Genomic DNA, 27,258 nt, shown 5'->3' with positions numbered 1-27,258 from the left:
AACAAGATAATCACGGTAAAACAGTTATTGTTTAATAAATTATTGTCTAAATATAGCGCTTTTCACAATTGTTAATTGTTTCAAAGCAGCTTTACATGAATAGATGTAGGAAAAGCATAGAAAAGCGAGTGTAGTAATAATGTAACGTATACAGTAAATTAGTAAGTAAAGCCAAAGGTGGCGAACTCTCCAGGGGATGAAAAAAACCCCAAGGAGAAAAACCCTCCTGGCTAGTCCAGGACGGTCAGTAGATCAGTGGTGTGATGACCTTCACAGCAGCAGGAACTGAGTCTGTTTGTCTCATTTTCTTTGGGGTCGAGGACGAGACAGGGAGAGAGAAACCGAATCCTATTAGCGTAGGGGGCGTTCACATGTAATGCAAGTGTCATACAGTATTGTGGTTTAAGTCAGCTCAATTTTAGACAGGCTAACTATTGCGGCAAAAGTATATTACCCAGATGAGTTATGTGAATGCTTTGTTCTAGACAAACTAACTATTGCGGGATAAGTACATTTACTGGACATTTTATGTAAATGCTTTGTTAAAGAAGAATGTCTTAAGTTTAGATTTAAATTGATCGACTGTGTCTGATACTCGAACATTATTTGGTAAATCATTCCAGAGCTTAGGGGCTAGGTAAGAAAAGGATCTAACGCCTTTAGACACTTTTGATATTATAGGGATAATTAAGTGGCCAGAACTTTGTGATCACAGTGTACGTGATGGATTGTATTCTGATAGTAATTCTTTAATATACGCGAGGGCCATTTAAGGCTTTGTAGGTGATAAGTAATATTTAAAATTGTATGCGATATTTAACTGGTAGCCAGTGTAAAGATGCCAGAGTTATCATGTTAAATTTTATAGGCAATAACCAATATCGATAAAGAACAGAGTGCACTATGTAAAAATAAGTTGGAGCTATATGCTTCATCAGCGACTTTAATGTTATTTGACGTTAGCTGGGAAAATGTTGATCGTTAATGTACATTACGTTGTTTTCAGGGTATCTTTAAATGAGAGTGTGTGCTCCATGGGAATCAAACCCGTGATCTTTGCACTACCTTGAACTAAGTATTACTCGTTTTGTCATAACGCATTTGTGAACTGTTTTGTAAAATAAAATAAAAGGGTTAAAATGCACAAATTTTAAGTTATCCATATTGGCCACCAGAAGCTGTTGGTTAAACAATAAAGTCATGGCACTCATCTCATTTGGCTGTTATGATGACCGCTAACTCCTGCATCAGCACAAATCTGCCATAAAAACAGAAGTAATTGAAGGAGTGGGCAAAGGAGCGAATGGCTCATTGTTGAGCCGGTTGCTGACCCACCCAGCATCATTTGGCCCAGTGGCTGACTTCCTTCTCTCTATGAGGAAGGATATGGAGTCTTAAGGCAGGGCTCCAGAATTAGCACCACAGCTTTTCTTAGAAAACAAGACGAAATGTGAGAAGTATGTTAATCAAAGCATCATCAGTCAGACCAGGCTCTAACTGAAACATTATTAGAAGACAATAACATAAACATTATGTATGAAATTACAATTATGTAAAATCAGATGGAAAAATAGGCCTAGATTGATGAGAAAGCCCCAAACTCGGTCCTTAATCTCATCCCAACATTGACATTAAATGTATTCCTGCAGTCTGATTTGTTGATAGAAATGTTGTTACGGGGGTAGTGTTGCGTGATATGCCCCAAAGTGAGATTGTCCTATCGTCACCCTGTGAGATCACAATACACGATAGTATGGGGGGGCAATTGTTTACTCACATATTTATTTATTTGTTCATTTGTTTTACTCATTTATGACAAGCCACTAAATTGGTAAACAAAATAAGAAGCTGATCTACTCTAAGGGCAGCTGGCAACGCCGTCACGACCGCAACAGTCTTAAACCTGATGCCATTAATCCGAGCGCGTCATTGAGGCTGTTTACACTTGGCATTAACATGCGTTTTCATCGATCGGATCACAAGTGGACGAGAGAGACACATTACGTTTACACCTGGTATTTAAATCCGTCTCTTTTGTCCACTTTCGACCGCATCTGTCCTGAATACTGTGAGGGGGTGGTCTGTGAGACGGTGGGCGAGTCTCTCTGCTGTCATTCAAACCCGAGCGGGAGTAATTATGAGTTTATATGGACGCAAACTAATATTATGTCGGAGTCCACTGCTTGTTTAGCAAGTATACATGCTGCATAGTGTTTTGTACGTTTATATGTTGGAGCTTTCTCTGAATTTTCAGCGCAATTGATGAAATAGGATCGCGCAACTTTCACACGCTTTTAAAACGAAACTACGGAGATCAGCCGCTTTAGTTGTATCAATGAAAGGCTAAAAATAGCGCTGTTCACCGTATGTTCACGCCAGAAATCAAAAAAAGACGTAAAACTTGTGTTTAATACCTCAGATCAGATAAATGGGCGGAGAGAAGGCGGTCGCGTGTGGCGGTTCGAACGCATTCAACCACATATGCGTTCTGCAACTCCAAAGCGATCCGATCGAAAGTGGTTTCGACTACCTCTGAATGTGGTTGAAAGTGGTCGAAAGTGGACAAGCTCAAAACGTTTTAAAAACCGTTTACACCTGGCATTAATGTCGTCCACTTGTGATCCGATCGACGAAAACGCATGTTAATGCCAAGTGTAAACAGCCTCATTGATACCCAGGCGCTTTGAAATCCTTGAAACAACTCACTTGCTGTGTTTAAAACCCTGTGCGCCTAACAACCTCTCTAGTACAAGGAAATGTCATAGCCGTGCATTACAAGTTCAGGTGCAAGTTGGAGTCCATGCCGCATGCATTACAAGCTTTCTTGCGCAAATGTGCATTGGTGTCGCAAGTGCGTGAATGTTGATATGAAACTATGAAGATAATAATTGTAGCTTAAAAATAATTTAAAACACTTATGAGCAAACATGCCAGCTATCATGATGAAGGCCCACTATCGTCGATATGCCTGATAGTATTGTCTATCCGCACAACCCTATACAGGACCAAAAAGTTTATCTAGAAACTTTTCCTATTAAAGACGCATTTCACCCGTGGAAACATTAATCTTTATTAAAAGTGGATCATATTTGTAGTCGAAATGTAACATAAATGTAGAATTTGGTGCCTATTTGACCGAGAAAAGGAGTGTTTGTAGTCTCACCCCAAGATATAGTACTTCCTTTTTTCAATGCTGCAAAATGATGATTTTTACATCATTGAAAGAAGGAAGTGCAAAACTGAAATCCATATTTCTCCTGTCTCAGAGGAAACAGAGGGAATTATGCATGACCATTCAAAAACATGACTGGGTTTCTAACTATACAAAGCTAAATGCAGATGGGTGAAGTGGTGATTAATCGGCTGTTTTTATTGTTTTATACTGTTGTCTGAGGTCTACTTATGATGTTTGCATGGTTTTTACATAAAAAAAGAAAGTAATAGGTAAAATTCTGTACCCTGGTTTTGAGGCTGGTTTTGATGGGCAGGCCTTGAAGACCTGGAAGTAAACGCTCCCACTGCTATGATGGATAGCATCATTCCCCACCATTATATGTGGGGAATCGTTTTGAAAACCTTAGATGTGAAAATAGGTAGCCGAACGCATATGTACGAGCCACAAAAGGTTCTGGGTGCTAGAAATGATACACATAAATGACAATGCGTATGGTGAAGTAGCAACAAATCTACAAAACAAAAGAAATGGGTAAAAAAAATAAGTAGATTCTGTGATTTGGCCCAAAAAGCACCATTAACACCTTAAAATTGTAGTATCAAGTTTTGCATGTTGCTCTCATGTCACATTTTATTTGTAGTTGTGATTTATTTTCTGTCATCTCTTCTGTTTAGCTGGTAAAACTATGCATTGGAATGATAGATGCTGGAAAGGCATACAACACGGCCAACAAACAGTTTGTGAACGGCATTCGTGAGCTTGCACAGCAGTCTGCCACAGATGATGTCATAGAGGTACGTGTAGATGTTTAATTCATGTTTTTTAGATCTTAATTTAAGGTTTTTAATCTTCCCTAGTGTGTCCAGTTTAATTCTGAAAATGTAAAGACTGTTGTTTATTTAGCACTCTTTGAAAGCATACTTGGTTTATATCCACCCAAAACACTGACCATAAACCAACATTCCTATTCTACTATTTTTACTTTCCTGCATTTTTGAAATACTGTACCTATTGTTAACGCATTGTAACAATAAGTGTAACACACACACACACACAAATGTTTGCTCTGCTATTCTTGTTGTTGTTTTTGATGCTGTTTTTTTAACAAACAAAAAATTGATTTTCATGCAAGCCAACTGTTCCCGCTCAACTACACATTGGATATACTGACCAATTAATAGTGGTTCATTGGGGCACAAAACTTACAGTTTGGATCATACAATGTTTTTCAGAAAAACAGGGGCTACTGTCGCTCAAAGAGCGAGTTCTGCACAGAGCCACATATACTGTAGTCTTTTTCGCAATTCTCTTCACTGCACTTGCAATCTATCTCACTGCTCTGGACATTGGGCTAGCGATTTTGCGAGCCCTGATATATCAACGATGGGTTCAGACTACACTATATTTTATTATGGTATTCATTGTGTCAGATTGTGTGATTTTGACTCTTAAATTGGACACTCCAAAATTGGACAAGAAACATGTCAGTCTACATGTTGCTGACCAGTCATCACTTGTGGTCTTTAATGGCATATACGTGATGTCGTAGACAAGGCAAAATTACTCCAATAGATATTTGTGGGAGGAGCTTACACCACAAGTAGGATGGAATTTTTACGAATTCTAGCAGTGTTTCCCATACATAGGCTCTACTTGGGCCCTGCGCCCAGGTAAATTGCGACCCGCCCAGGTAAAAAAAATCACTTTACGAATTTCCGTATTTTCTGAACTCGACTGGATGACCCCTGTTTTGGAGAGAGAGAGAGAGAGAGAGAGCGCGAAAGAGAGAGCGCGAGAGAGAGAGCGCGAGAGAGAGGTGGGGGTCGGGTGACCGTGAAGATGATGCACGCGTCATAAACTCATCATCCAGCGCGGCAAACTGGATCAACTGCAGCAGCACATACGGAGCAGCCAGGGAACACACTGCGACCAAAATGGTCGCATATGCTTATGTGCATATGTGTTTATAGCATCTAAGTTGGCTTCATTTTGCGTGCAAGCACGTTGTGTCTCTCCGGTTGAGTGTCCGTTCACGTGCTCTCTGTTTCTCAATGAATTGGGCGCGACGCGAAGCAACCTCAGTGTCACATTGTATCCTTTTATGTTTCTGAACTTGAGCAGAGTTTTACCATTAGAGGTCTTTCTTCACTGAGGACGCGGGACCCGTACGGTTCCGGGTTTATATTTTAAATGGTCAGATGGGTCCGGGTCGGTCCTAGTTCATTACTTCGGGTCCCAAGTCTGATTAATATTGTGTGTAAAACCCGAGTCGATCGGAGAACGGCCGTGAGCGCTACCGCGCTAAAGCTCGAGTGCTGTTTTAGCGTGCGTCCGGTTTCTATGGCGATAGCAACTGGCTCTTGTCACGACCACGCGCCGCTTCATTTTCTTTATCCCATTTTTTAATAATCTTACTATTAATAGACAATATCGTTACTAAAATCTAAACAGTTTGCACAGAGATTGTAGCAAAAAGCAGTGCTAATACTGAATGAGCAAAGCTCTAGCTGACTCAGGATATAAAAAACGCAAAGCTGTAATGTAAAGTCTGTCATCGGGACAGCAAGTAGACTTTTAAATCTGAAATAATGAGTGGATTAAGCTTTTTTAATCGGAAAAAGAGTAATAGAAAGCAGAAGCAGTAAAAGTGCCTATCTTATAGAAGTTATTAACATTATAACATCAGTCACATTTATAATCTATAGACCTGCACTGTCTATATAGGCTATAGTATACATAGTATTGTATATAATTGAGTTTGATAAAAGGGGTCATCAAATTGCTTCATATATCAGTGCAAAAACATAAAGTGTTTTCGTGGTGCTTTGACAAACAGTGTCAGCTTTGTTTATGGCAAAAAAAAGTTTGGGGTGGTTAGATTAATGAACTATAATGTGAAATTAATATGAATGTTTTATAAATCAAAGTATTGTGTTGTGTCACACATTATTAGTTCTTTGTTACATGTATAGTAGACCATTTTTTGTCGGTGGATAATAATGATTGCCCTTTTCACCAGCTACCACCACAAGTAAATTTCAGATCTGTGGGAAACACTGTCTAGCATTCGGAAACACACTAAATACAAATGTTTTTTTCCTGCTTTGTCTGTTTACATGACAATAGGGTAGTTTATGTCAAGCCTTCAAACTTTAAAACTTTTCTGTGGTTTGTGGTTGGGGTATAAATGTTTCTGTAAGATTAAACAGTCCTGAACTCGTACTACCAACAGACTCGAAATACCAAATGAAGAGTTTTGTTGCAAAACAAGATAAATCCGTTTTTAACGTTTTTGTCGAAACATGTTTATTATTATGTAATCATGTTATTATTTTGTTTTATGGTGCTACTTAACTGTATTTTTTAAGTTATGAAGGTTTAAATCAAAACAAAAAAACTGCAGTTGAATTGATATTAATTATAATGCACAATAAAAAAACAAGGTTTCTGAAAAATAAAAAAATGGCGTTATCTCGTTTTGCCACGAAACTCTTCAAATATTCTAGCTGTCAATTGTCCCAATTCAGAGGCTTTGATTTTTGAAACCTTCAAAGGACGTATTCTAAGGCCGATTGCGCCAAAGCTGTGCAACTGAAGGATTTTAAGGCCGTCCCAATTCGAAAGCTGCTTAAACGAAGTCTCAAAATGCGTCCTCCTTTGCGCTGCTAAGGATTGAACGAATGGATCCTTCACAGCCTAGGTTATCCCAGAATTCAATGCATGTCTGTAATGGCTGAATATAATGGCTGGATATTTCAAAATAAACATTTAAAACCTTTATTAAATAAAAGTGTGTATTTGACAGAAAAAAAATTAATGTCACTGTTTTAATATTATAAGGTATGTATTGTATTAATATTATTCTGTGTATGTTGCATATATTTCTAACCTTGATTAATTTGATATACTGTTGGTTAGTTTAATCTACATCAACGTATCATATTTTCTAAAATAAAATCCCGCTGACAGGCGTGGTGGGCACGCACAGCAGGTGACGCAACTTATGGGTCCTCCAAAGGCTAGACCGTATTATTTCAGTTCTTTTTGTGGACTTCGGAGGCTGTGACCCTTAAAGACCAAGTGCTCGCCTTTTGAGATTACGTTCTTAGAAGGTCGAAGCCTTTGAATTGGGGGACAACTTTAGACTTTGTCACAAGGATTACCACCGCCATGCACATAATATTATATATACCAATCAACTGTAAAGCATGAACCAATACAACAACAGACATGACATTAAACAAACCACTACATGACTTCTGAAGAGATGAAACAAACAGTGGCTATTTAAGCACTATTTTCTCTTATATTTGGATAATCCAAAACTATCTTAATCATTGTTGTAAATAAATCAATATAGATACATAAACTTTAGTTAGGTTTATTTAGGCCTGTTTTCATTTTGCTTGTTTGTGACACAAGGGTTAGTATGGTATTTGTATTCTAGTCTGTTTTTACCCAATGTAAAACTCTTTTCTTCACAGTGTAGTCTTACCAAGTTTGCTGAGAGTCTTCATGAAATGATCAACTATCACACAGTAAGAACATCTCCTTCAGTTTTTGCTGTATTGGCTTATCATGTTTAACTTCTTCTTTCTTTGTTCCGTTATTGTGATTCAGATGTGTTTCAGCATCATGTGTTCATGCAAAAAACAGACTTCAACCAAATTTCACAAAATAAGTATAGAACATGTAGTTTTTCTGAGATTTTCAGATGCATTCCTTTCATAGTTTTAGACTTTTCCTTAGAGATCATTTTGAAAGAAGAAGGTTTAAAGGAACACAAGAGCACACACAATAGCTATATGCAATATGCATACAAACAGCACGCACACCCACACACACACACACACACACACACACACACACACTGTATAAGCCTCCAGTTAAGACAATGATTAAAATTTGCATTAATATCATCACATTTCCCTGTAAAAAATGGAGCAGCTGGTATATCAACACCTTTAAAGGGATAGTTCACCCAAAAACGAAAACTTTGTAATTATTTACTTACCCTTATTTAGTTTAATCCCCAAATGTCTTTGTTCTTCAGGACCCAAATATAATTTTGTGATGTTTTGGGATTTCTGGTTACTATGGGAGTGGATGGTGACCGAAGCGGTCCCATACACTAGAGTTCTCAACGGGTCGGGCCGGCCCGACGGGACCCGCGGATTCGGGCCGGGTTCGGGTCAAAAATATAAGCAAATGAGTCGGGTCGGACCTCGGGCTTAATCTTTTACGCTCCGTGAAAAAAATTATTAATCATCACTGCTGTTCACCGTAAAGATAGTCTGGTCTGGCTGCTGCGTGCAACGTGCATCACAGAGAGGGGCGGGGGATAGCAATAAGCTCTGGAGCAGATCAGCAACGAATCCAGACCGGAGCTGCCGGCTTCAGAGCGGATCCGTTGCGGATCCGCCCCGGTGCTTATTGCTATCACTGCGTGCACCACGCCTGTTGCCTGGAGAAGAAGAGATGGAGAAAAGTAAACTTGCCGCAGGTGAATTCACCGTTGCTTGCTACTACAGGAGGAGAAGCCCCTGGCTGGGTACATGTTTGAGTTCTTTTTATTTATGATTGTGTGATTTTTATTTAAGGCATATTTATATAGCCTATATTTAAAGTTTATTGTTTCAGTTGTTTGTATTGTTAAAAGGTGTGAACATTAAAGCTTGATTTGAATTCCCGTCTGCTGGTCATTATAATAGCCTACATATGAGAAAAAAAACGCAGGGGGGGGGGGTCGGCGGGGTCGGGTTCGGACAGATAGTTCACGTTGATGTGTCTGGTTACATCGGGTCCGGGCTTTAAAAGCCACGGGCCGGGTCGGGTCGGGTTGTAATTTTCAGGCCCGTTGAGACCTCTACCATACACTAAGTCAGACCATCTTGGCATCTTTGGCATACTCTATACTCATACTCAATACTCATAAACAATAGTCATACTATATTGTTTGGGACTTTTTACAGTTTATGACCCAACATCACAGCTGCATCCCTGATGTTGCCTGAAGCAGTTGTGAAAAACTTTGAGCCAGTGTTTATGTCTGTGATAAGATCATGTGACTTGTGGTTAAAGTCCTTTCAGACTGAAGCTAAGCGCATGATCTTTAGCGGTGATGTGTGACACATTTTATCATTAACAGTCTATCTGATTTGCCTTGAGCAGTCCTATTTTATTTAAGTCCCTGAAGTATAAAATGTTTCAAAATTGCTACAATTAATATGATAAAATCTATGAAATGTTTAGTGTTGCTACTGTAGTCCGATCTTTTACGCTTTTGTTTTGCAGATTTTATTTGACCAAGCACAACGAGCAATTAAATCACAACTTCAGCTGTTTGTGCGAGAGTGAGTACACTTGCAAAAGTTACAACAATTTGTTTTTTTTTATTTCAAAGTGGTTTTTCAATTTACTTTTCAATGTTAAAATACTCTTTATTATGTACGAAGTCAACTTAAGTAGATCATAATTTTTTATGATAAATTGCAAAGGTTTTTGTCATGTGTCTCAAAACTTTGCATAAGTGCAATTGAAACACGGCGTGAAGCTAAAGAACATGCTAAAACTATGACAGTGTCTCTTTGTATTAATAAACATACATTTTAAAGATTATTGTTTATGTTAGGTTTAATGTAAAGTATATAGACAATTCTTATAGACAAAGGTCAAGTTTATAGACTTTTGTTTATAATAACGGCTGCTTTTACATTTGCTTAAATGCCATAAATTGTTTAAGCAATGGCATTGCTGTTTGCACAGGGACCTTCGAAGATTTAAAGAAGCTAAGAAACAGTTCGACAAAGTGAGTGAAGAGAAAGAGGCGGCCCTGTCCAAAAATGCCCAGGCACCTCGGAACAAACAGCATGAGGTCGATGAGGCCACCAACATCCTCAATGCCACGCGCAAGTGTTTCCGCCACATCGTCCTGGACTACGTGCTGCAGGTGAGATTTGCTTTAAAACTGATAACATTGAACTCTAGTTTTCCTACAGCTGAACTGGTAGAATCGGTTAGCAATGCAAAGGTCATGGGTTCGATTTTAAGGGAACACACACGGATTAAAAATAATGTATAGATTGAGTGCACTGCAAGTCACTTTGGACAAGAGCATCTGCCAAATGTTAATACTGTAATGCAGCCGATGGAGATGTTTAACCTTTGTACTCATACAACCTTTGTACAAATTACATAACAGTCACATTCTGCAGAAGCATTCATATATATTTTGTTTAAATGTTAAAGGCATTTATCTGAATTTACATTTATTTTCAAGGGTCTTGTATTTAACTCAAGTGGTAGACATTATTAATGCTATTCTGCGTAAGGATTTTTATTTAATAGTCCAGCGCTAGCTATCATTCTTGAATACATTTCTAAATTTGATTGCAATATGCAGTTATGCACTTCACATTATGAAAGGAAACATGATCAGTTCGTGTAACACAATAAATGTCCACCGCCTTACTTCCTGTGCTGTAGTAATGACCACACACGATCTGATTGAGTTACGCACATTCGTAAGTATCAGATCAGTCTGGTAGCTATAATGCGCAGATCTTTCATGTTATTACTCTAGGTTGACCTTTCTCTCAAAACGCTTGCAATCTCACAAGCATAGTGAGTCATTGTTTAACTCTTTCTAGTTTGCTTGACTTACAGTAGACTGTGCCCCCTGGTGGTGACGCACAGAAAGATCAGCATGTATCCAGTGTAATCTAAAGTATCATGATTTAAAGTTCAAGAGTTCAGGAAGCAGATGTGTTGTTTTTCATATAGGGAGAATGGGCCATCATTATTTAAGCATTAGTGGTGCTTCCTCCCTTTTGTAGCTGCAAAATATTAAAGGGTAGTTCACCCATAAATAAAAATTGTGTCGTCATTTACTCACTTTCATGTTGTTACAAACCTGTATAAATTTCTTTTTTCATATGAATGTTTGTAACCTAGCCCCATTTACTTCCATAGTAGGAAAAAGTAATACTATGGAAGTGAATGGGGCTCACGGACGGTTTGGTTGAAAACATTCCTAAAAATATTTTCCTTCGTGTTCATCTGAACAAATAAATTGGTGACTAATTTTTTTATTTTTGGGTGAACTATCCCTTTAATTTCAGGTGCTCAGCATTATGGCTTTGTGTTTTTTTTTTAAGCAGTGTTATTTCTTTTTTTATGTTTTCAGATTAATGTGCTCCAGTCCAAGAGACGTTCAGAAATCCTCAAATCGGTAAACTATTATTGCTGTTTTTCAAGCCATCTTATTAATACAGAAGTTTATTTACATATTATAGTGCATGAGGAGGCTCACATTAAACCTGCGGCCACATAAATCATCTGAATTGGGAAGTCTGTAAATCTACATAAATATATATAGATCTTTTATAGATATTTTGACCAATTTCATAATGCTTCATAATACATCAACAACAAATAAATAAGACATCTATATTTAACACAGTTTTATCATATTTATATCTGCTATGCAATTCTGTAGATTTTCAGATCAGTATTAAAATGACATATAAAGATTTGTATAAGAGTTTTGTTTCCTAAATAGCTCTCTGTTTTTTAGATGCTGTCATTCATGTACGCCCACCTGACGTTTTTCCATCAAGGCTATGATCTATTCAGTGAACTACAACCTCTCATGAAGCACCTCACATTACAGGTAAATCACATCTACTTTATATGTGAATGCCCGTCTGTCTGTCTCTGTATCTTTCATTCTGTGTGTCTGTCTTTTTGTGTCTTTCTATGTATCTGTAGGTTTATCTGTCTGTTGGTGTGTGTCTGTGTATCTGTTTGTCAGTATCTGTCTGTCTGTCTGTGTATCTACAACCCCAAATCAGAAAAAGTTGGGACACTGTAGAAATTGTGAGTAAAAAAGTAATGGAATAATTTACAAATCTCATAAACTTATATTTTATTCACAGTAGAATATAGATAACATATCAAATGTTGAAAGTAAGATATTTTGAAATGTCATGCCAAAAATTGCGTCATTTTGGATTTCATGAGAGCTACACATTCCAAAAAAAGTTTGGACAGGTAGCATTAAGAGGCCAGAAAATTTAAATGTACATATAAGGAACAGTTGAAGGACCAATTTGCAACTTATTAGGTCAATTGACAACATGATTGGGTATAAAAAGAGCCTCTCAGAGTGGCAGTGTTTCTCAGAAGTCAAGATGGGCAGAGAATCACCAATTCCCCCAATGCTGCAGCGAAAAATAGTTTTCTGAGTTTCTCAGAGAAAAATTTGAGAAATCCAAAATGAGCCAATATTTGACATGACATTTCAAAGTGTAACATTTGATTTGTTATCTATATTCTATTGTGAATAAAATATAAGTTTATGAGATTAGTAAATTATTCCATTCCTTTTTTACTCACAATTTTTACAGTGTCCCAACTTTTTCTGTTTTGGGGTTGTATCTGTCTGTCGGTGTATATGTCTGTCTGTCTGTGTATCCATCTGTCTGTCTGTGTATCTGTTGGTGTGTCTGTCTGTGTATCTGTTTATTTGTCTCTCTTTGTATCTATCGGTTTGTCTGTGTATCTATCTGTCTGTCTGTCTTTGTATCTATTGGTTTGTCTGTCTGTGCCATGTATCTATCAGTCTTATTGTCGGTTTGTCTGTTTGTGTGTTTTTTGTGTGTCTGCCTGCATCTCTGTCTGTCTGTGTGCCTGCATCTGTCTCTCTATTTCTCTGCCTGCCTGTAAATCTGTCGTTGGTCTGTTTGTGTGTCAGTCTATGTATCTGTCTGTTAGTAGGGCTGGGACCAAAAATACTGATACTTTTATGGTATCGAACGAAAAACCCCGATACTATGAGTATCAAAAAATTATTTATCTTTCGGTGCCAAATTTCGGTTTCAAAGGCAAGCGGCTGTGTCTATGTGAGCCTGTACTTGCATGTAAGGACCTAAAGCACCGGTGATTGGCTGTCCACCACCACCTGATGTGGAGGATTTCTAAAGACAAGTGTAGAAAGGATGCAATATGAGAGATATACAGAAAAGCTTTGTGACAGTCTACCAAATGAGTTAGCGCAAGTATGGCCGTGTTGTCTCAGTGAAAGGCACATAACCAAAACGGCGCTTCTTCTAAACTGACACAGGGTTTCAATTTAAAGCACGTGCGCAGCCTGTGTCTCTCAATGCTTATGAAATACTCGCGCCTGTCTCTCCGAATCGCAAGACACCCGCAGCCCAAAACTGCTTACAAGCCTGGCTCGTTATTTAAAACAAACTAAAATTCCATTTAACTGGTTTGTTATATCACTTGAATTAAATGACATTGAACGCATTTTCTACTCATTTTAAAAATCCCAAACGTATTTAATATTTTGATAATTATGAAGTTGAGTATTACAGTTCTTTGTTTACAAAAACAAACGTGCATACAAATCTTCCCAGTAAAAGTCATCCATTTAAATATTTTAACTTTTAGTCAAAGTTGCAGCTATAATGAACCCACTTATTTAAATACTGTTAGTCCAAGCTAAAGACCATTTTACATTTCATAAAATAAAGCAGTGTTAATTATATTCTTTATTTCTGTTTCCTTATTTTCATAAAAAAACAAATAAGTGTGTCTGCTGGCACACCCCTATCCAAAAAGCACAACCAGTTTTATTAATAATATTACCCTGAGTGAGAAGTGTTACCAGAATTTGTTTAAGTTAAGGTGAAAAATAAAAGTTGTGTGTTTAATGTATTTTTGTTGATGTTTAAATGGATTTTAAAACATATTGTATCGGAAAAAAATATTCTTAGGAACTGGTATTGAAATGAAGTATCTGAACTATCTGTTAGTGTGTCTGTCTGTGTGTCAGTTTATCTGTGTATCTGTCTGTCTGTTTGTGTGTGTGTGTGTGTGTGTGTGTGTGTGTGTGTGTGTGTGTGTGTGTGTGTGTGTGTGTGTGTGTGTGTGTGTGTGTGTGTGTGTGTGTGTGTGTGTGTGTGTGTGTGTGTGTGTGTGTGTGTGTGTGTGTGTGTGTGTGTGTGTGTACCTGGTAATTATCACGTTGTGGGGACCAATTGTCCCCACAAAGATAGGAATACCAGTGTTTTTGTGACCTTGTGGGGACATTTTGATGTCCCCATGAGGAAACAAGCTTATAAATCAAACAGAATGATGTTTATTGAAAATCTAAGGAACAAGAAAGGTTTTTGTGATGGTTGGGGTTAGGGAATGGGGCAGGTAAGGGGAATAGAATATACAGTTTGTATGGTATAAAATGCATTACGTCTATGGAATGTCCCCACAAAACATGGAAACCAGTGTGTGTGTGTGTGTGTGTGTGTGTGTGTGTGTGTGTGTGTGTGTGTGTGTGTGTGTGTGTGTGTGTGTCAGTCAGTCTGTCTGTCTGTCTGTGTATCTGTCTGTTTGTGTGTCAGTCTATCTGTATATCTGTGTGTGTGTTTTTTGTGTGTTTGCCTGCATATCTGTCTGTCTGTGTGCCTGCACCTGTCTCTCTCTTTCTCTGCCTGCCTGTAAATTTGTTGTTGGTCTGTTTGTGTGTCAGTCTATGTATCTGTCTGTTAATGTGTCTGTATGTGTGTCAGTTTATCTGTCTATCTGTCTGTTGATGTGTTTGTTTGTGTGTCAGTCTATCTGTCTGTGTGTAAATCTGTGTGTCTGTGTATCTGTCTGTTGGTGTGTCTGTCTGTGTATATGTCTGTCTGCCTGTCTGTGTATCTGTTTGTTGATGTGTCTGTTTGTTTGTCAGTCTATCTTTGTATCTGTCTGTGTGTCAATCTGTGTGTCTGTGTATCTGTCTGTCTGTGTGTCAGTCTATCTGTGTATCTGTCTGTCTGTGTGAGGGGTGTAACGGTACGTCTATTCGAACAGCCGAATGCAATCTTTTGTGTCCGGAACATAGGTGGAACATATGTTGTGTGCGTTTCTGTGTATCAGTTTATTTGTGTCAGTCAGTTTGTCAGTCTGTCTGTTGGTGTGTCTGTCTGTCTGTGAATTTTCTTTCTGTATGTCTTTCGGTGTATCTGTTGGGGTGTAGGTCTGTATTTGTCTTGCAGTGTATCTGTCTGTTGGTGTGTCTGTCTGTGTGTCAGTTTATTTGTGTCAGTCTGTTTGTCAGTTGGTGTGACTGTCTATCTGTGTATCTGTCAGTCTGTTGGTGTGTCTGTCTGTGTATTTCTCTGTCTGTATTTGTCTTTAGATGTATCTGTTGGTGTGTCAGTCATTTGTCTTCCGGTGTATTGTTAAATGTGTGTGTTTGTATTTGTCTATATGTGTATCTGTTGGGGTGTCTGTCTGTTTATCTGTTGGTGTGTCTGTCTGTGTATTTCTCTGTCTGTATTTGTCTTTAGATGTATCTGTTGGTGTGTCAGTCATTTGTCTTCCGGTGTATTGTTAAATGTGTGTGTTTGTATTTGTCTATACAGATGTGGCCTTTAAAAACGCGCGTTTCTGAGAGCAGAATGCCGCGGAGACTTCCGAAATTCTGCGAGATCCCGCAGAAGGGGAGTTCGGTGGGGGACGCAGGAAATATAAAAACCTGTAGAGGGCAGGCGTGTTTCATGTAGGCCATACTGACGACAATGTGTGTGCTCGACTTCATGCTTAGCGTATACTGTATGATATTGAAGTAACATGACACGGATTATCAATGTTTAGGCGATAGACTTTGATGTCATACAAATGCATGCTTTTTGGCAAACATTTTGTTGGCGAAGTTTTCTTTTGCCAGTTACATAAACAGTCACATATTCTTCATAAAAATCCGACTCTAACGCGCATCATTTGTCTTATTTTTTCCGTGTACTTACAGTAGAAGAGACGTGATGTATGATAATCGAGTCTTATGACAAAATAATTCGCGAAGACCTTTGAAGAGACCGAGCGCATTTACGCAATATCATTAACTAGTTTATCTAATTTTACATTTAGTTCATTTTTGCATCTGAACGTTTTAATAGCTTTAACATGGTTGTGTTGCACCTTTCTGCATTACTGAACAGTAGGCTACTTTTTATATTATCATGTTTCCCTTTACATGGTATGAAACACGATAAAAAGTATGCAATGGTGTTTAATACATTTCACTGAGAATTTGTATAATATGTTATACTTTTGTACTAAGGAAATAAAATCATATTGTGAGTGTAAATATTCATAAATTGGAGGAGTTTCTGAGGTGTTTGTCATCGGCAAAATGTGCAGTTTCTTTGTTGCTGATTAAAAACCGTTGGCTATGTGATTGTTTAAAATTGACATTTTTTCTACTTATTATTAATTTATTTTTTGCCTACATTTACTCAAATAATATCAATGTGAAAATATAAATAATTCATACTTCAAGTTAGGCGTAAAACTTACACATTTTTGATGTCAAATAGAAATAATAATAATTTGAAATATGCAATTATTACAGTTTAAAAAACTTAAATATATTACTCTGACCTTTTTAAATATATTGACTAAAATAATCTGTAAATGTAATACTTATATTATTAAGGCGTATACATCAAATAATATATGTACATTTTACACAAAATATCTGTTCTATTTTAAGTAATTTATTTTCCAACTAAAAAAATCGCATAACTGCATTAAGAGATTTTATTAAGTTACTTTAATCATTTATTTTAGAGATATTTACAAAGCCACTGAATCATTTTTAACAGTGTGTACATTATGACCTTACGGTAGACTATTATTAAATGCATATAAATAAAAATATGTAAAACTAAATAAAAAATATATCATACACGGACTGTATGTAAGCATACGTTTTCTTGTTCGGTGCACGCGGGTTTAAATGCCGTTTTTCTAAAGAAGAATTTTAAAACTTTATTGGTGGTAGTTGAGAAGAATTCCTTTTTCCATTTCTAAATCATTTTGAGCGCAATATAAATATATCATATTTTTATTCTTATTATATAAGAATACGCAATTTTTACAACATTTTTAACATATGGAAAATATACGTTAAGCATGTTGTGTGAATTTCCTAATTACAAGCTTTTGATGAAATTGCACCAAAACTAAACGTGCATAAAAACATAAAAAAGTAATTTAAATAAGCGAAAAATCTTTTTTATGAGCTCAAAAAGTTGAATATAATGTGCATGCTGAAAATTGCCCATCTCTAAAGGAGAATATTCATCTTTAAAGTTGAAGAAACAAAAAAGTACTGACAAGCATTCTCAAATATAGCCTATATATTCTGCAAGCACTCAGTTGAGAAGAATTCCTTTTTCCATTTCTAAATCATTTTGAGCGCAATATAAATGTATCATATTGTTATTCTTATTATATAAGAATACGCAATTTTAACAACATTTTTAACATATAGAAAATATACGTTAAGCGTGTTGTGTGTATTTCCTAATTATAAGCTTTTGATGAAATTGCACCAAAACTAAACGTGCATAAAAACATAAAAAAAAATCATTTAAATAAGCGAAAAATCTTTTTTATGAGCTCAAAATGTTGAATATAATGTGCTATTGCTGAAAATTGCCCATCTCTAAAGAAGAATATTCATCTTTAAAGTTAAAGAAACAAAAAAGTACTGATAAGCATTCTCAAATATGTATATTCTGCAAGCACTCATTTATCCATAATGATGTAATTTATTTTTTAATAACATATTGTCGCTGTCGGGCAAAGATACTCTCTGGACACCAAGACCATGTCTATGGGTTCAAGAATAACAAAATATTGGCCATTTGAAACTCGAAAGTCATCACTTTATTTTGTCCCATTGTTTTCCATTTTGCGGGTGATAAAACTCCTGTGCACGTCGTTCAAATTCATTGAAATTTTGTTCACTTGTAGTTTAGCAAGTATGTATAATACGCAAGTATGTGTATTTTTACACTGCACATCGTCTGAGGAAATCCGAAGTTGCGTCGAGGGGAACCAAGCTGACAGCCGCGACAGCAGAGATTGTCACGTAGTACCTACAAAAGGGTACCTGCAGCGATATCATTCTGGCTTGGTGGGATGTCAGCCAGCGAGAGTCCTCTGATTCTGGCCTTGTTCTTTTACTCCTCAGAGTCTAAAACCAGGAGGGCATATTAAGTATTCATTGTATTTTCATTTTAACAGAGCAGCAATGGTTGCGCGTTTCACACACCTCTCCAAACCACGTTGTTAACACTATGCTTGTTCGACTTCATGCGGCGCCACAAGAACCGACAGCCGGATGACGTCAGAGTACCGCGAGAATGATTCAAGAAATCATATTTCGCCTCGCTCTCGCGATACTGTGACGTCTTCCGGCTGTCGATTCTCGGGGCGCCGCATGAAGTCGAACAAGCCTATTGACAGCAGCAAAAGCTACGCATGCGCTTTTAACTTGTAAAACTCAAAGGTGTATGGGTAATGTAGTCTCTGCTCTCGGTGGGACGAATTAGGTAGCTTGCATTGTGAAGGGCGCTTTGAAAAGCGGCAGCGCAGCCAAAGGATTAAATTAAGCCTCTGATTTAAACAGATGTGCAAATGAGCGTTCTGGTACGCTAGAAGTACGTTCTGGGCGCAGGGAGAGGTGGTGGTACGCAAGAGCTATATTTGGAAGTGGCGGTACTGAGTACTGGCGCCTACCGGCCCACATTAAAGCACTGGCGGTAGCAAAGGTAGACGGCCCTTTGAAAAGCAAAAGAAAGCTGATAAAAATGAGAAACCCACACTGAAATAAATTGGAGTAGGATTTAGGCTACTTAACAAAATCTAAACATTTTTCACTCAGAAAAGGCTAGTAAATATAAACAAAATTATCAGCAGCTTTAACTTTATTACTTTTTTAATTTTAATTCACTCTTTGTTTCAGCGATGTTTATAAATATACTATATTTTTGCATTTTGATTACAAACTGTTCTACACTGAAAAGAAACTAATGTAATCTTCATGATTTAATCACGTAAAACACAAGTCTAAACACAAGCACCACTTTTCTGAATGATGATAATCACAAACATCCCAGAGTTTGAAAAAACCAATTGTTTGTAAACATATTTAATGCTAACTACTTAAAAATTCAGAAAATATTTTTTACAGTGTATAAATAAAAAGACATGAAGGAAGTTAATTCCAAAATGTAATTAATTGTACATGGTTTAGCTGCTTGTTTTAGCAGCTACCAGTGACACAGAGTCAAGAAATTAAAAACCACCCACCCCTAGGTCTGCCAATTCTTTGCCAACCCCCAATGCTAATCGATCACCTCATCATCAGGGAATCAAAAGAAAACCGGTTTATCCAGTTTTCACCATCGCGTTGGTTTTAATTTCAACCCTTGCAGTTTCTTTGTTAAAATGCAATTTAAGCAAATAGGCCTAATACATACGCTGTATGTTATTTTAAATGAATGTTTATAACTTATAAAATTAAGTGGATATCAGGTAACTTAATTTGACATATGTTGATATAACCTAGGCTCTTTTTGTTATGAAACATGTTCAATGGTTACAGTGCCTCATGGTGGGGTTGAACCCCTGGTTCAGTTTACCCCATCTGGTTCACTTTGCCCCACAGCCACCGTTTTGGAAAACTGCCTAGCTTAGTAATTCAGGCTAATCTTTAGCTAAATCATTCACATGGTTTTATACATTAGCCTATCACCAATATGTATGGTATAAATATTTAGACCTGGATAAATCTACTTTGACATAACAGCCATTATACCTGGTATGTATACATTTTACTTTGATAGGATAAAAACTGTTTTTTTTTTTTTTTTTTAAATCATACTTTAATCATAACTCTTTAATTTGTCCTTCTCTTTAACATAGCCAAATATAAATTATGGTTGCTACCTGTATTTGTGGTCACACGGCTACAAATCTGTATGGTTGCCTAGATAAAGGGGGTGGGTCAACTTACCCACTGGCTCACTTTGCCCCACTCTCCCCTACTTGGTATTGAGAAACGGGCATTGTTTATCGAAGCCGGAGCGCGAGCTACAAACTACAGAGCGAGTGCGCGGGTGCACAATGGTGAAAGAGCAACACACGATGTAAATAACTAAACCAGTGCTCGCAGTACAGACACTTTATATTTTAGCGTACTGCGTACCTTCACTTTCTTTTGCGTGCCACCACTTCTCATGTTGCTGGTACTTTGCCTTAAAGAGTCAAAGGGCGTTTCTATGTGGCGCTGCGCAGACAGTTCGGCAACTAAGACATCAAAGTACCGCGAGAGCAAGTCGAAATGTTACAAATGGTCCGACTTTACCTTTGCTCTCGCGGTACTCTGATGTCATACGCCGACCAGTCAGCGCCGCACCATTTAAAGTCGAACACACAAAGCGTCAAGGCAGGGCCGCTGGAAGTCATTTTGAACAGGGGGTGCTGTGAATTTTTTTAACCAAAAAACCTATGAGCCTATAGGCCTATTTAAAATACATTTTAAAAATAAATACATTGAGATTTACTACTTTATTGTCATATACACTTCAGGGCACACAGCCAGGGTCTGAAACACAGAAATCATCAGTTCTCAGATGAATATGCGCTATTAATCAGAAGCAAAAATACTTATCCCAGGGGGAATTACTTTCGTTACAATTTACATACAACATATAATATTATAACAACATATAATATTAATTAAACTTCACAGTTTTCAATGTCCATGCGGACGAACATATTTTACTTTCGTTTTTAAGTTAAGATCACACGTCGATTAACAGATGTAAAATATTCTCACATTAACATACCTAGTATATTTTTATATAGATCTTTTTTTACTAAATAGTACTATTACTGTCTTTTTTAAACATATAAATAATTCATAATTTGAACAAAAATAATAATGGGTTTAGTTCTGATATTGTATACTTTTATAAAGAAAAACATGGTGTATAATTACATTTTTAGAATAGGCTTTATATAAGGTTTGTACTGTAAAAATACTTTATTTGTTACAAACAAAAGATAAAGAATTTACAAACGTGTGGAGAGCCATTTCAGCACTTGGACAGCGAAATGTTTTTTTTTAAAGCATTACTTAAAATGTTTTCTCATCTCACCATATCTACAGGTGCAGAGTCATTATATACAATAAATCCGTTGGGTAGCATTTAAAAAAAAACATTTAAAAGTAGATGCATTTGTTTAAAGCAAAGCATTTATTTACTTAGCTACAGATGAAGCAGCTCTTTGCGCCTTCTAACGTCTCATAATTGGTCATCATTTATGTCCAAGAGACTCAATAATAATCTGTTACATTTTAATCCTTTAATTTTTCATATTAAAAAGCGTTTTTGTGCTGCTGCGCATCCATGTAATAAACAAACCCGCGTTGTCATTCCGTTAATACGCATATTATCAACGCGCTCTTTACTCGAACAGAAAAAACTCGCCTCGCGAATTGCGCCGGTTGTATAATAGAGATTCCAAAGTCTCTCATGAGCTAGAGGACTAATATCCAGGGAGTTCAGTATTTCTGTGTGGGCATGCATCAGGGAAAGGTGTGTGAGTCTTTTCTGGGTCATGGTGCTGCATACCAATGTCTTCAAAAGATGCAAGGCGGAGAAAGTGCGCTCGGATGAGGCCACGGATAGGCACAGTAATGAAATTAAAATCCAAAATACACGTAATAACCTACGTGTGTCAAAAATAATTTCCTAAAATATTCATAAGTAATATATCAATTGTGCAAAGTATTTTAACCTAAAAAAATATATATTTCTCGCCTTCCCGCGACCATGCGTCAAGGTCTGGAGGAAAATGATACCTGCCCGGATCCCACGCACGCATCTGCAGTTATATAGCTACATTTTACAAAACCAGTATTCATTAGATTTTAAGAACTTTTTTGCCACTTTTAAAACTAAATAAAAAAGATATCATATGCCGAATAATAAGCATGTAAGCATATGTTTTCTTGTTCGCTCCACGCAACACGGGTTTAAACGCCGTTTTTTTCTAAAGAATAATGTTTAAACTTTATTGGTGGTGGTTGAGAATAATTGATATTGCAGAATAATGTATATTGCATTTTAGCGCAATATAAATGTATCATATTGTTATTCTTAAATTAAAGAATACTAATATATTTTTTACAACATTTTTAACTTTAAAACATACATATAAATATGCTTTGTACAATAGCGTTGCTTCTGACAACAATTTTCTGTAATAAATCAGTAAATGAATCACAAAATGTGTTGAAAGTGGCGAATAAATAAATGCTTGTCAATTCAAACAAAGGTGTATAAAACCGCTTTAATTAACAATAACTAAACTGTGCTCTTTTGCATACCTCTACTTTTCTCATGTCTTTCTTTATACCACCTTTATCTTTTTAAAATCTTGCCACTTTTAGAAATAATTTGTTTGCATTTTTTGTATACTGCACACTTTATTTGCATCAACTATACCCATAATAACATTTTCTACGTTTTTCTTTCAATAAGGAAATCTGTTTATTGTTATGAATAACGGCTGAAAGGATTAAAAAAAATCATAACACTGACTGCCTATATGCGCAAGAAAGGTATTATTAAAGTTTTAAATATGTAAAACTAAATAAAGATATCATATGCCCACTGTACAGTATGTAAGCATAGGCCCATGTTTTCTTGTTCGCTCTGCGTGGGTTTAAACGCTATTTTTCTAAAGAATATTTTTTTAACTTTATTGGTGGTGGTTGAGAAGAATTCCTCTGTCCATATGTATATCATTTTAGCGCAATATACATGTGTCATATTATTGTTCTTAATATATTAAGAACAATAATACTAATATATTTTTACAACATTTTTAACTTTAAAACATGTATTTTTATACCACATGAATCTCTTTAAAATATTAATACTTTTAGAAAAACGGACATAATTATTAATATTATAAACAAACAATGAAACGGTGTCAAAATTCGACAACACAAATAATTAAGATATTCATTGTAAATAGAGTTAAGGGTATTAGGCTCACACTAAATTCTTTGTTGCACTTAGTATAAATGCCCATTGCACGTACAGTCATCTTAATATATGTATGCGCTGTTATGCTGGCAAGAAGGGGTTGACGTCACTTTGCTGTTTTAATAGAAATATTAAATATTCAGCAATGCCCTTATTAACTTCTGGAAACAACCGCAATGACAACGCATATAAAAATGTAGTTTTTTATGCGCCACCTGGTGGATTTTCTGTGAAGCGAAACACATTAAGGGAAAAGGGAAAGTAGCCCCCCCGAAAACACTTGCAGAATTCTGCGTGACTCCGCGAGACGATTTGGCGAATGCCGCGGGAGAAAACGCGCGTTTTTAAAGGCCACATCTGTATGTGTATCTGTTGGGGTGTCTGTCTGTTTATCTGTTGGTGTGACATTAATCTCACACAAGCTTCTGTGGTAACAGGTCTTCTAGCCAAACCAAGTATACATGCTTTCTTATCACTGTATGTTTTCATAGAGAGTGTGTCTGAGTGGATAGCGCAATGTTTTTGCCACTCCCCCTTTCTGTCAAAGATCAGAAGCTTTATACTCTATCTGTACCAAATCTCTCAGCTGTGTTGTTTTTACCCTCAACAACTTACGGGCACGTGAATCTTTGTTTCCTGTGGGCAGGAATGTAAAGAGATTCCTCAGATGTGTGATTGGCCGATTGTAGCGCTGGGCCATTCTGGAAACAGGAAGTTAAATTGGAAGATTAAAAGGTTTCTCTGTCAGGGAGTTAAACTTAGCATTTGAGAGACTTTAGAGTAGAAGTGGACTTTATTGCGCAGAGCTATCAGGAGTTGATGTTTGCTGTTTGTTGGATAATATGAAGCTCAAGAGAGTGGAACGCTTGTGTCGGGAGGTCTGGAAAAGCTGCCCGCAGGTTAGTGTTGCTGTCTTTCGTGGGCTTTGACTGGACATTAAGATGAAGGATATTAGACTACCACTCAAAAGTTTGGACACACCTCCTCTGTTCACGTTATGTTTAATTCTTAAAAGATTTGACATATAGATTATATTAAACAAGTATATACGTAAACATTGTGTGTCCAAAGGTTTGACTGTAAAGGTTTATCAGCTTTTCAATCACTTATTATTTTTTATAATTTTGTATGTTGTAAGTGTGTTGTTAAGATAACAAAATATTTCTATTTTTGTTCTTTCCATGAGTATCGGGGTGAGTTTACATACTTAAGCAACATGAAATTTCTACAGTTCAACTTAGTTTACTCTTAATACTGTCGCTCTGTGTAGTCTTGCTTAACCTGAGTAATGTCAGATCCCTGTCTACTGATGGTAATGTGTTATGTTTAGTCTAAAGCAGCTCATGCTAGGGGTTGATTCATGCTCACAGATTTGTCAGGTGCTCAGTCTTTGTCATTAAACCCTATAGATACTGAAAGCTCTATTGGATAAAAAACATTTCCCATCTGATGTTATCAGCTTGCGTCTGCCCGCCTCCTCCTGGTGCAGCAAAGCAGAATGACATAGCCAGAAGTGTTTCTACGTGGATTATTACTTGCTTTATATAACAAAATAAGGTGGAAAGGGGGCCAAATACATTCCAATGTATTATTTCAAGGTTCTTGTTTATTTGTGGTATTTATTTGTTCAGTATAACAGGTATTTTTGGTGGTTACTAGGTACAATTCTACATTTACACTAAAACCACTGATCAAAATTGCACAATCAACCTTTAAAGAAGTAAATTGTCGAAGGGCCAGCTCAGTTTTATTGCATTTCTCCAAGTTTTATGTTCGTCAGTGGAGGACAATATTACAATTTCTACTCCGTTACAATTATGTATAGGTATGTTATTGTGATGTTACTGCTGTATAGTTCAGCTAGGATAAAAAGTAAAGCCTTAAACCTCTCTTAATGTAAATTCACTATAAAACCTTGTGGACCTAACTGTTTGATAAAAGACCCCTCATTAACTCATTTATTAAAAAAAACATAATGACCTCTCCTGGCAAAATAAGTCGCAATGAGCAAATTCTCCAAAACGATTTATTGTTGTTTTCATATTCTCTATTAAACATTATGTATGATTTATATTTGACAAGAAATTACAGAGCTACACCTGTTTGAAGTTGATTTAATTGGTAATGTCTGTTCCCAAAACAAAAACAAAACAACCATATAGTACCTTCAAATTTTAGTTTCTTGTTTGATTGACATTGAGACATATTTTAAGATCTACTGCAGTATCTAATTAGGGGTGGGCATCGGGCTGATTCAGACCTTTTTTGATGGATTCGTTATCGACTAATGTTTTGCCAAGTGCTTTGCTTCTGATGGATACACATTCTTTGTATTAGGATTTAGGATGGTACCGCTTAGAAAATGCACAAATAAAGATAATTTTAGATGTTTAATTACTATCTGGAACATTGGGATTACTAGACGGGGGCTTAATGGACTTATTTTTATAAGAACGTCAAATTCGACCAAAATTGTCATTTTTCATTTCTTTAGCTCAAAATTAGACCATGGGCATTTCGGCTCATTTAGACGACACTGGTCACATTTTTCAAATAGGTCATGGTCCTCTTTTATTGTTTGTTTTGAAATCTGATTTATTTTTCTTCTTGTAAGCCACATTTGCACTTTATCTGTTTCAGCTGGATCAGCTGATGGTGGATGCAGCCAAAGAAAGAAAGGACATGGAGGTGAAACACTCCACTATACAGAAGAAGGTACGAGTGCTCCTATAAACAGACACATACATGATCGCTGAATTTTCATTTGATGTAGGTACAACATGAATGGCTCTAAACAGCACATGATGTACAAATGGCTTTCTGAACATTTTCCTAATGTGACATGATGCAGTAACAGCTTTCCTGTCCTGACTAATGGGTAGTTGACAAATAAACCATAAATGTGTCATACGGTGAGACTTGGCAAAAATTAAGAAAAAACTCTCTTTTTTCTAACTCTAACATTAAGATAAATCTGTCACAAGCTATTTGTATATTATTAGGGTTTTTTCCTAAATTTTGACTATGACACAACTACCCTAATATAAAATAATGCTACAAAAGGACAGCCTATCAGATCGTTTTCTCGATGTATCTTAAATAAACAACCATGCTAATTCTTGCACTATTATAGTCACTTTGCAAAGCAGTTGTCTGATGTCTTCCTCTCTTTCTCTTTCGGTTTATCTTAAAATTAAATATTAAAGCGACAGAGAGCATGTGCTTGATAACCTAAAGACTGCGTAGGCATAAACAGCCTATGATCTAGTTTACTGTTTTACATGCCTGATTGTAAGAAAAGTGGAATTTTTTGAGGTTGGGTTTGTTTGCCAAATAGTCTCACTAATTAATGGACAGAAACTTCTTTAGTCTAAAATTTGACACACGGGTAAAGTTTCAAATTTCTAAAGTTGTGTACTACCTGCTAGCATTTATTGTATCATTAAAGGTACACTGGAGGTTTGAGAAGCTACTTTATGTGACCCTGCTTGTGAAAACCCGCTAAGCTTTGTGATGTATTGTTTTTTTTTGGGACATTCCACTTTTTTTGAAAATATGCTCATTTTCCAGCTCCCCTAGAGTTAAACATTTGAGTTTTACCGTTTTGGAATCCATTCAGCCGATCTCCGGGTCTGGCGCTACCACTTTTAGCATAGCTTAGCACAATACATTGAATCTGATTAGACCATTAGCATCACGCTAAAAAATAACCAAAGAGTTTTTAATATATTGGGCAGTGCGTAATATCACTACGCCTTCTGCAGCCATGGTACAGCAGCAAAGTCCTTGATTATTACGCCAGAATGAGAGTATAGTCCCAGCCATATCTGCCTAGAAAATCTCAACTTGTAATTTTCTGTCGGTCTTCATACACGATGTAACTATAGAAGTGTCAAGTTTTAAATAGGAAAAATATCAAAACTCTTTGGTTCTTTTTTTTGTATGATGCTAATGGTCTAATCAGATTCAATAGATTGTGATAAGCTATGCTAAAAGTGCTAGCGCCAGACCCGGAGATCAGCTGAATGGATTCCAAAATGGTAAAACTCAAATGTTTAACTCTAGGGAGATGGAAAATGATCCTATTTTCAAAAAAAGTGGAATGTCCCTTTAAATCAGTGTTTCTCAAACTTTTTCAGCCCAAGGACCACTTCCTCTTCCAATATTTTTCTGAGGACC

The 27,258-nt window shown here is 36.7% G+C and overlaps 1 protein-coding gene across 8 annotated transcripts in view; it reads left to right on the top strand.

The window, feature by feature from the left end:
- acap2b (ArfGAP with coiled-coil, ankyrin repeat and PH domains 2b) overlaps window positions 1–27,258 on the top strand; it is a 68,221-nt gene that overhangs the window by 13,644 nt on the left and 27,319 nt on the right. For all 8 annotated transcript variants that reach the window (XR_010529276.2, XR_010529275.2, XR_010529277.2 and 5 more), the window contains exons 3-9: window positions 3,850–3,969; window positions 7,660–7,713; window positions 9,470–9,528; window positions 9,941–10,124; window positions 11,361–11,405; window positions 11,751–11,846; window positions 25,720–25,794. Coding sequence is in view for 3 of the 8 variants with exons in the window: in XM_065259382.2 (XP_065115454.1) it covers window positions 3,850–3,969; window positions 7,660–7,713; window positions 9,470–9,528; window positions 9,941–10,124; window positions 11,361–11,405; window positions 11,751–11,846; window positions 25,720–25,794 (633 nt within the window). In the remaining 5 variants the exon portion in view is untranslated. The remainder of the gene's footprint in view (window positions 1–3,849; window positions 3,970–7,659; window positions 7,714–9,469; window positions 9,529–9,940; window positions 10,125–11,360; window positions 11,406–11,750; window positions 11,847–25,719; window positions 25,795–27,258) is intronic.

This window comes from Paramisgurnus dabryanus, chromosome 24 (assembly GCF_030506205.2).
Source record: "Paramisgurnus dabryanus chromosome 24, PD_genome_1.1, whole genome shotgun sequence".
In the NCBI taxonomy this organism is placed as follows: Eukaryota; Metazoa; Chordata; class Actinopteri; order Cypriniformes; family Cobitidae; genus Paramisgurnus; species Paramisgurnus dabryanus.
Note: the sequence above shows the minus strand (reverse complement) of the source record. Positions and strands in the feature narration are given on the sequence as shown.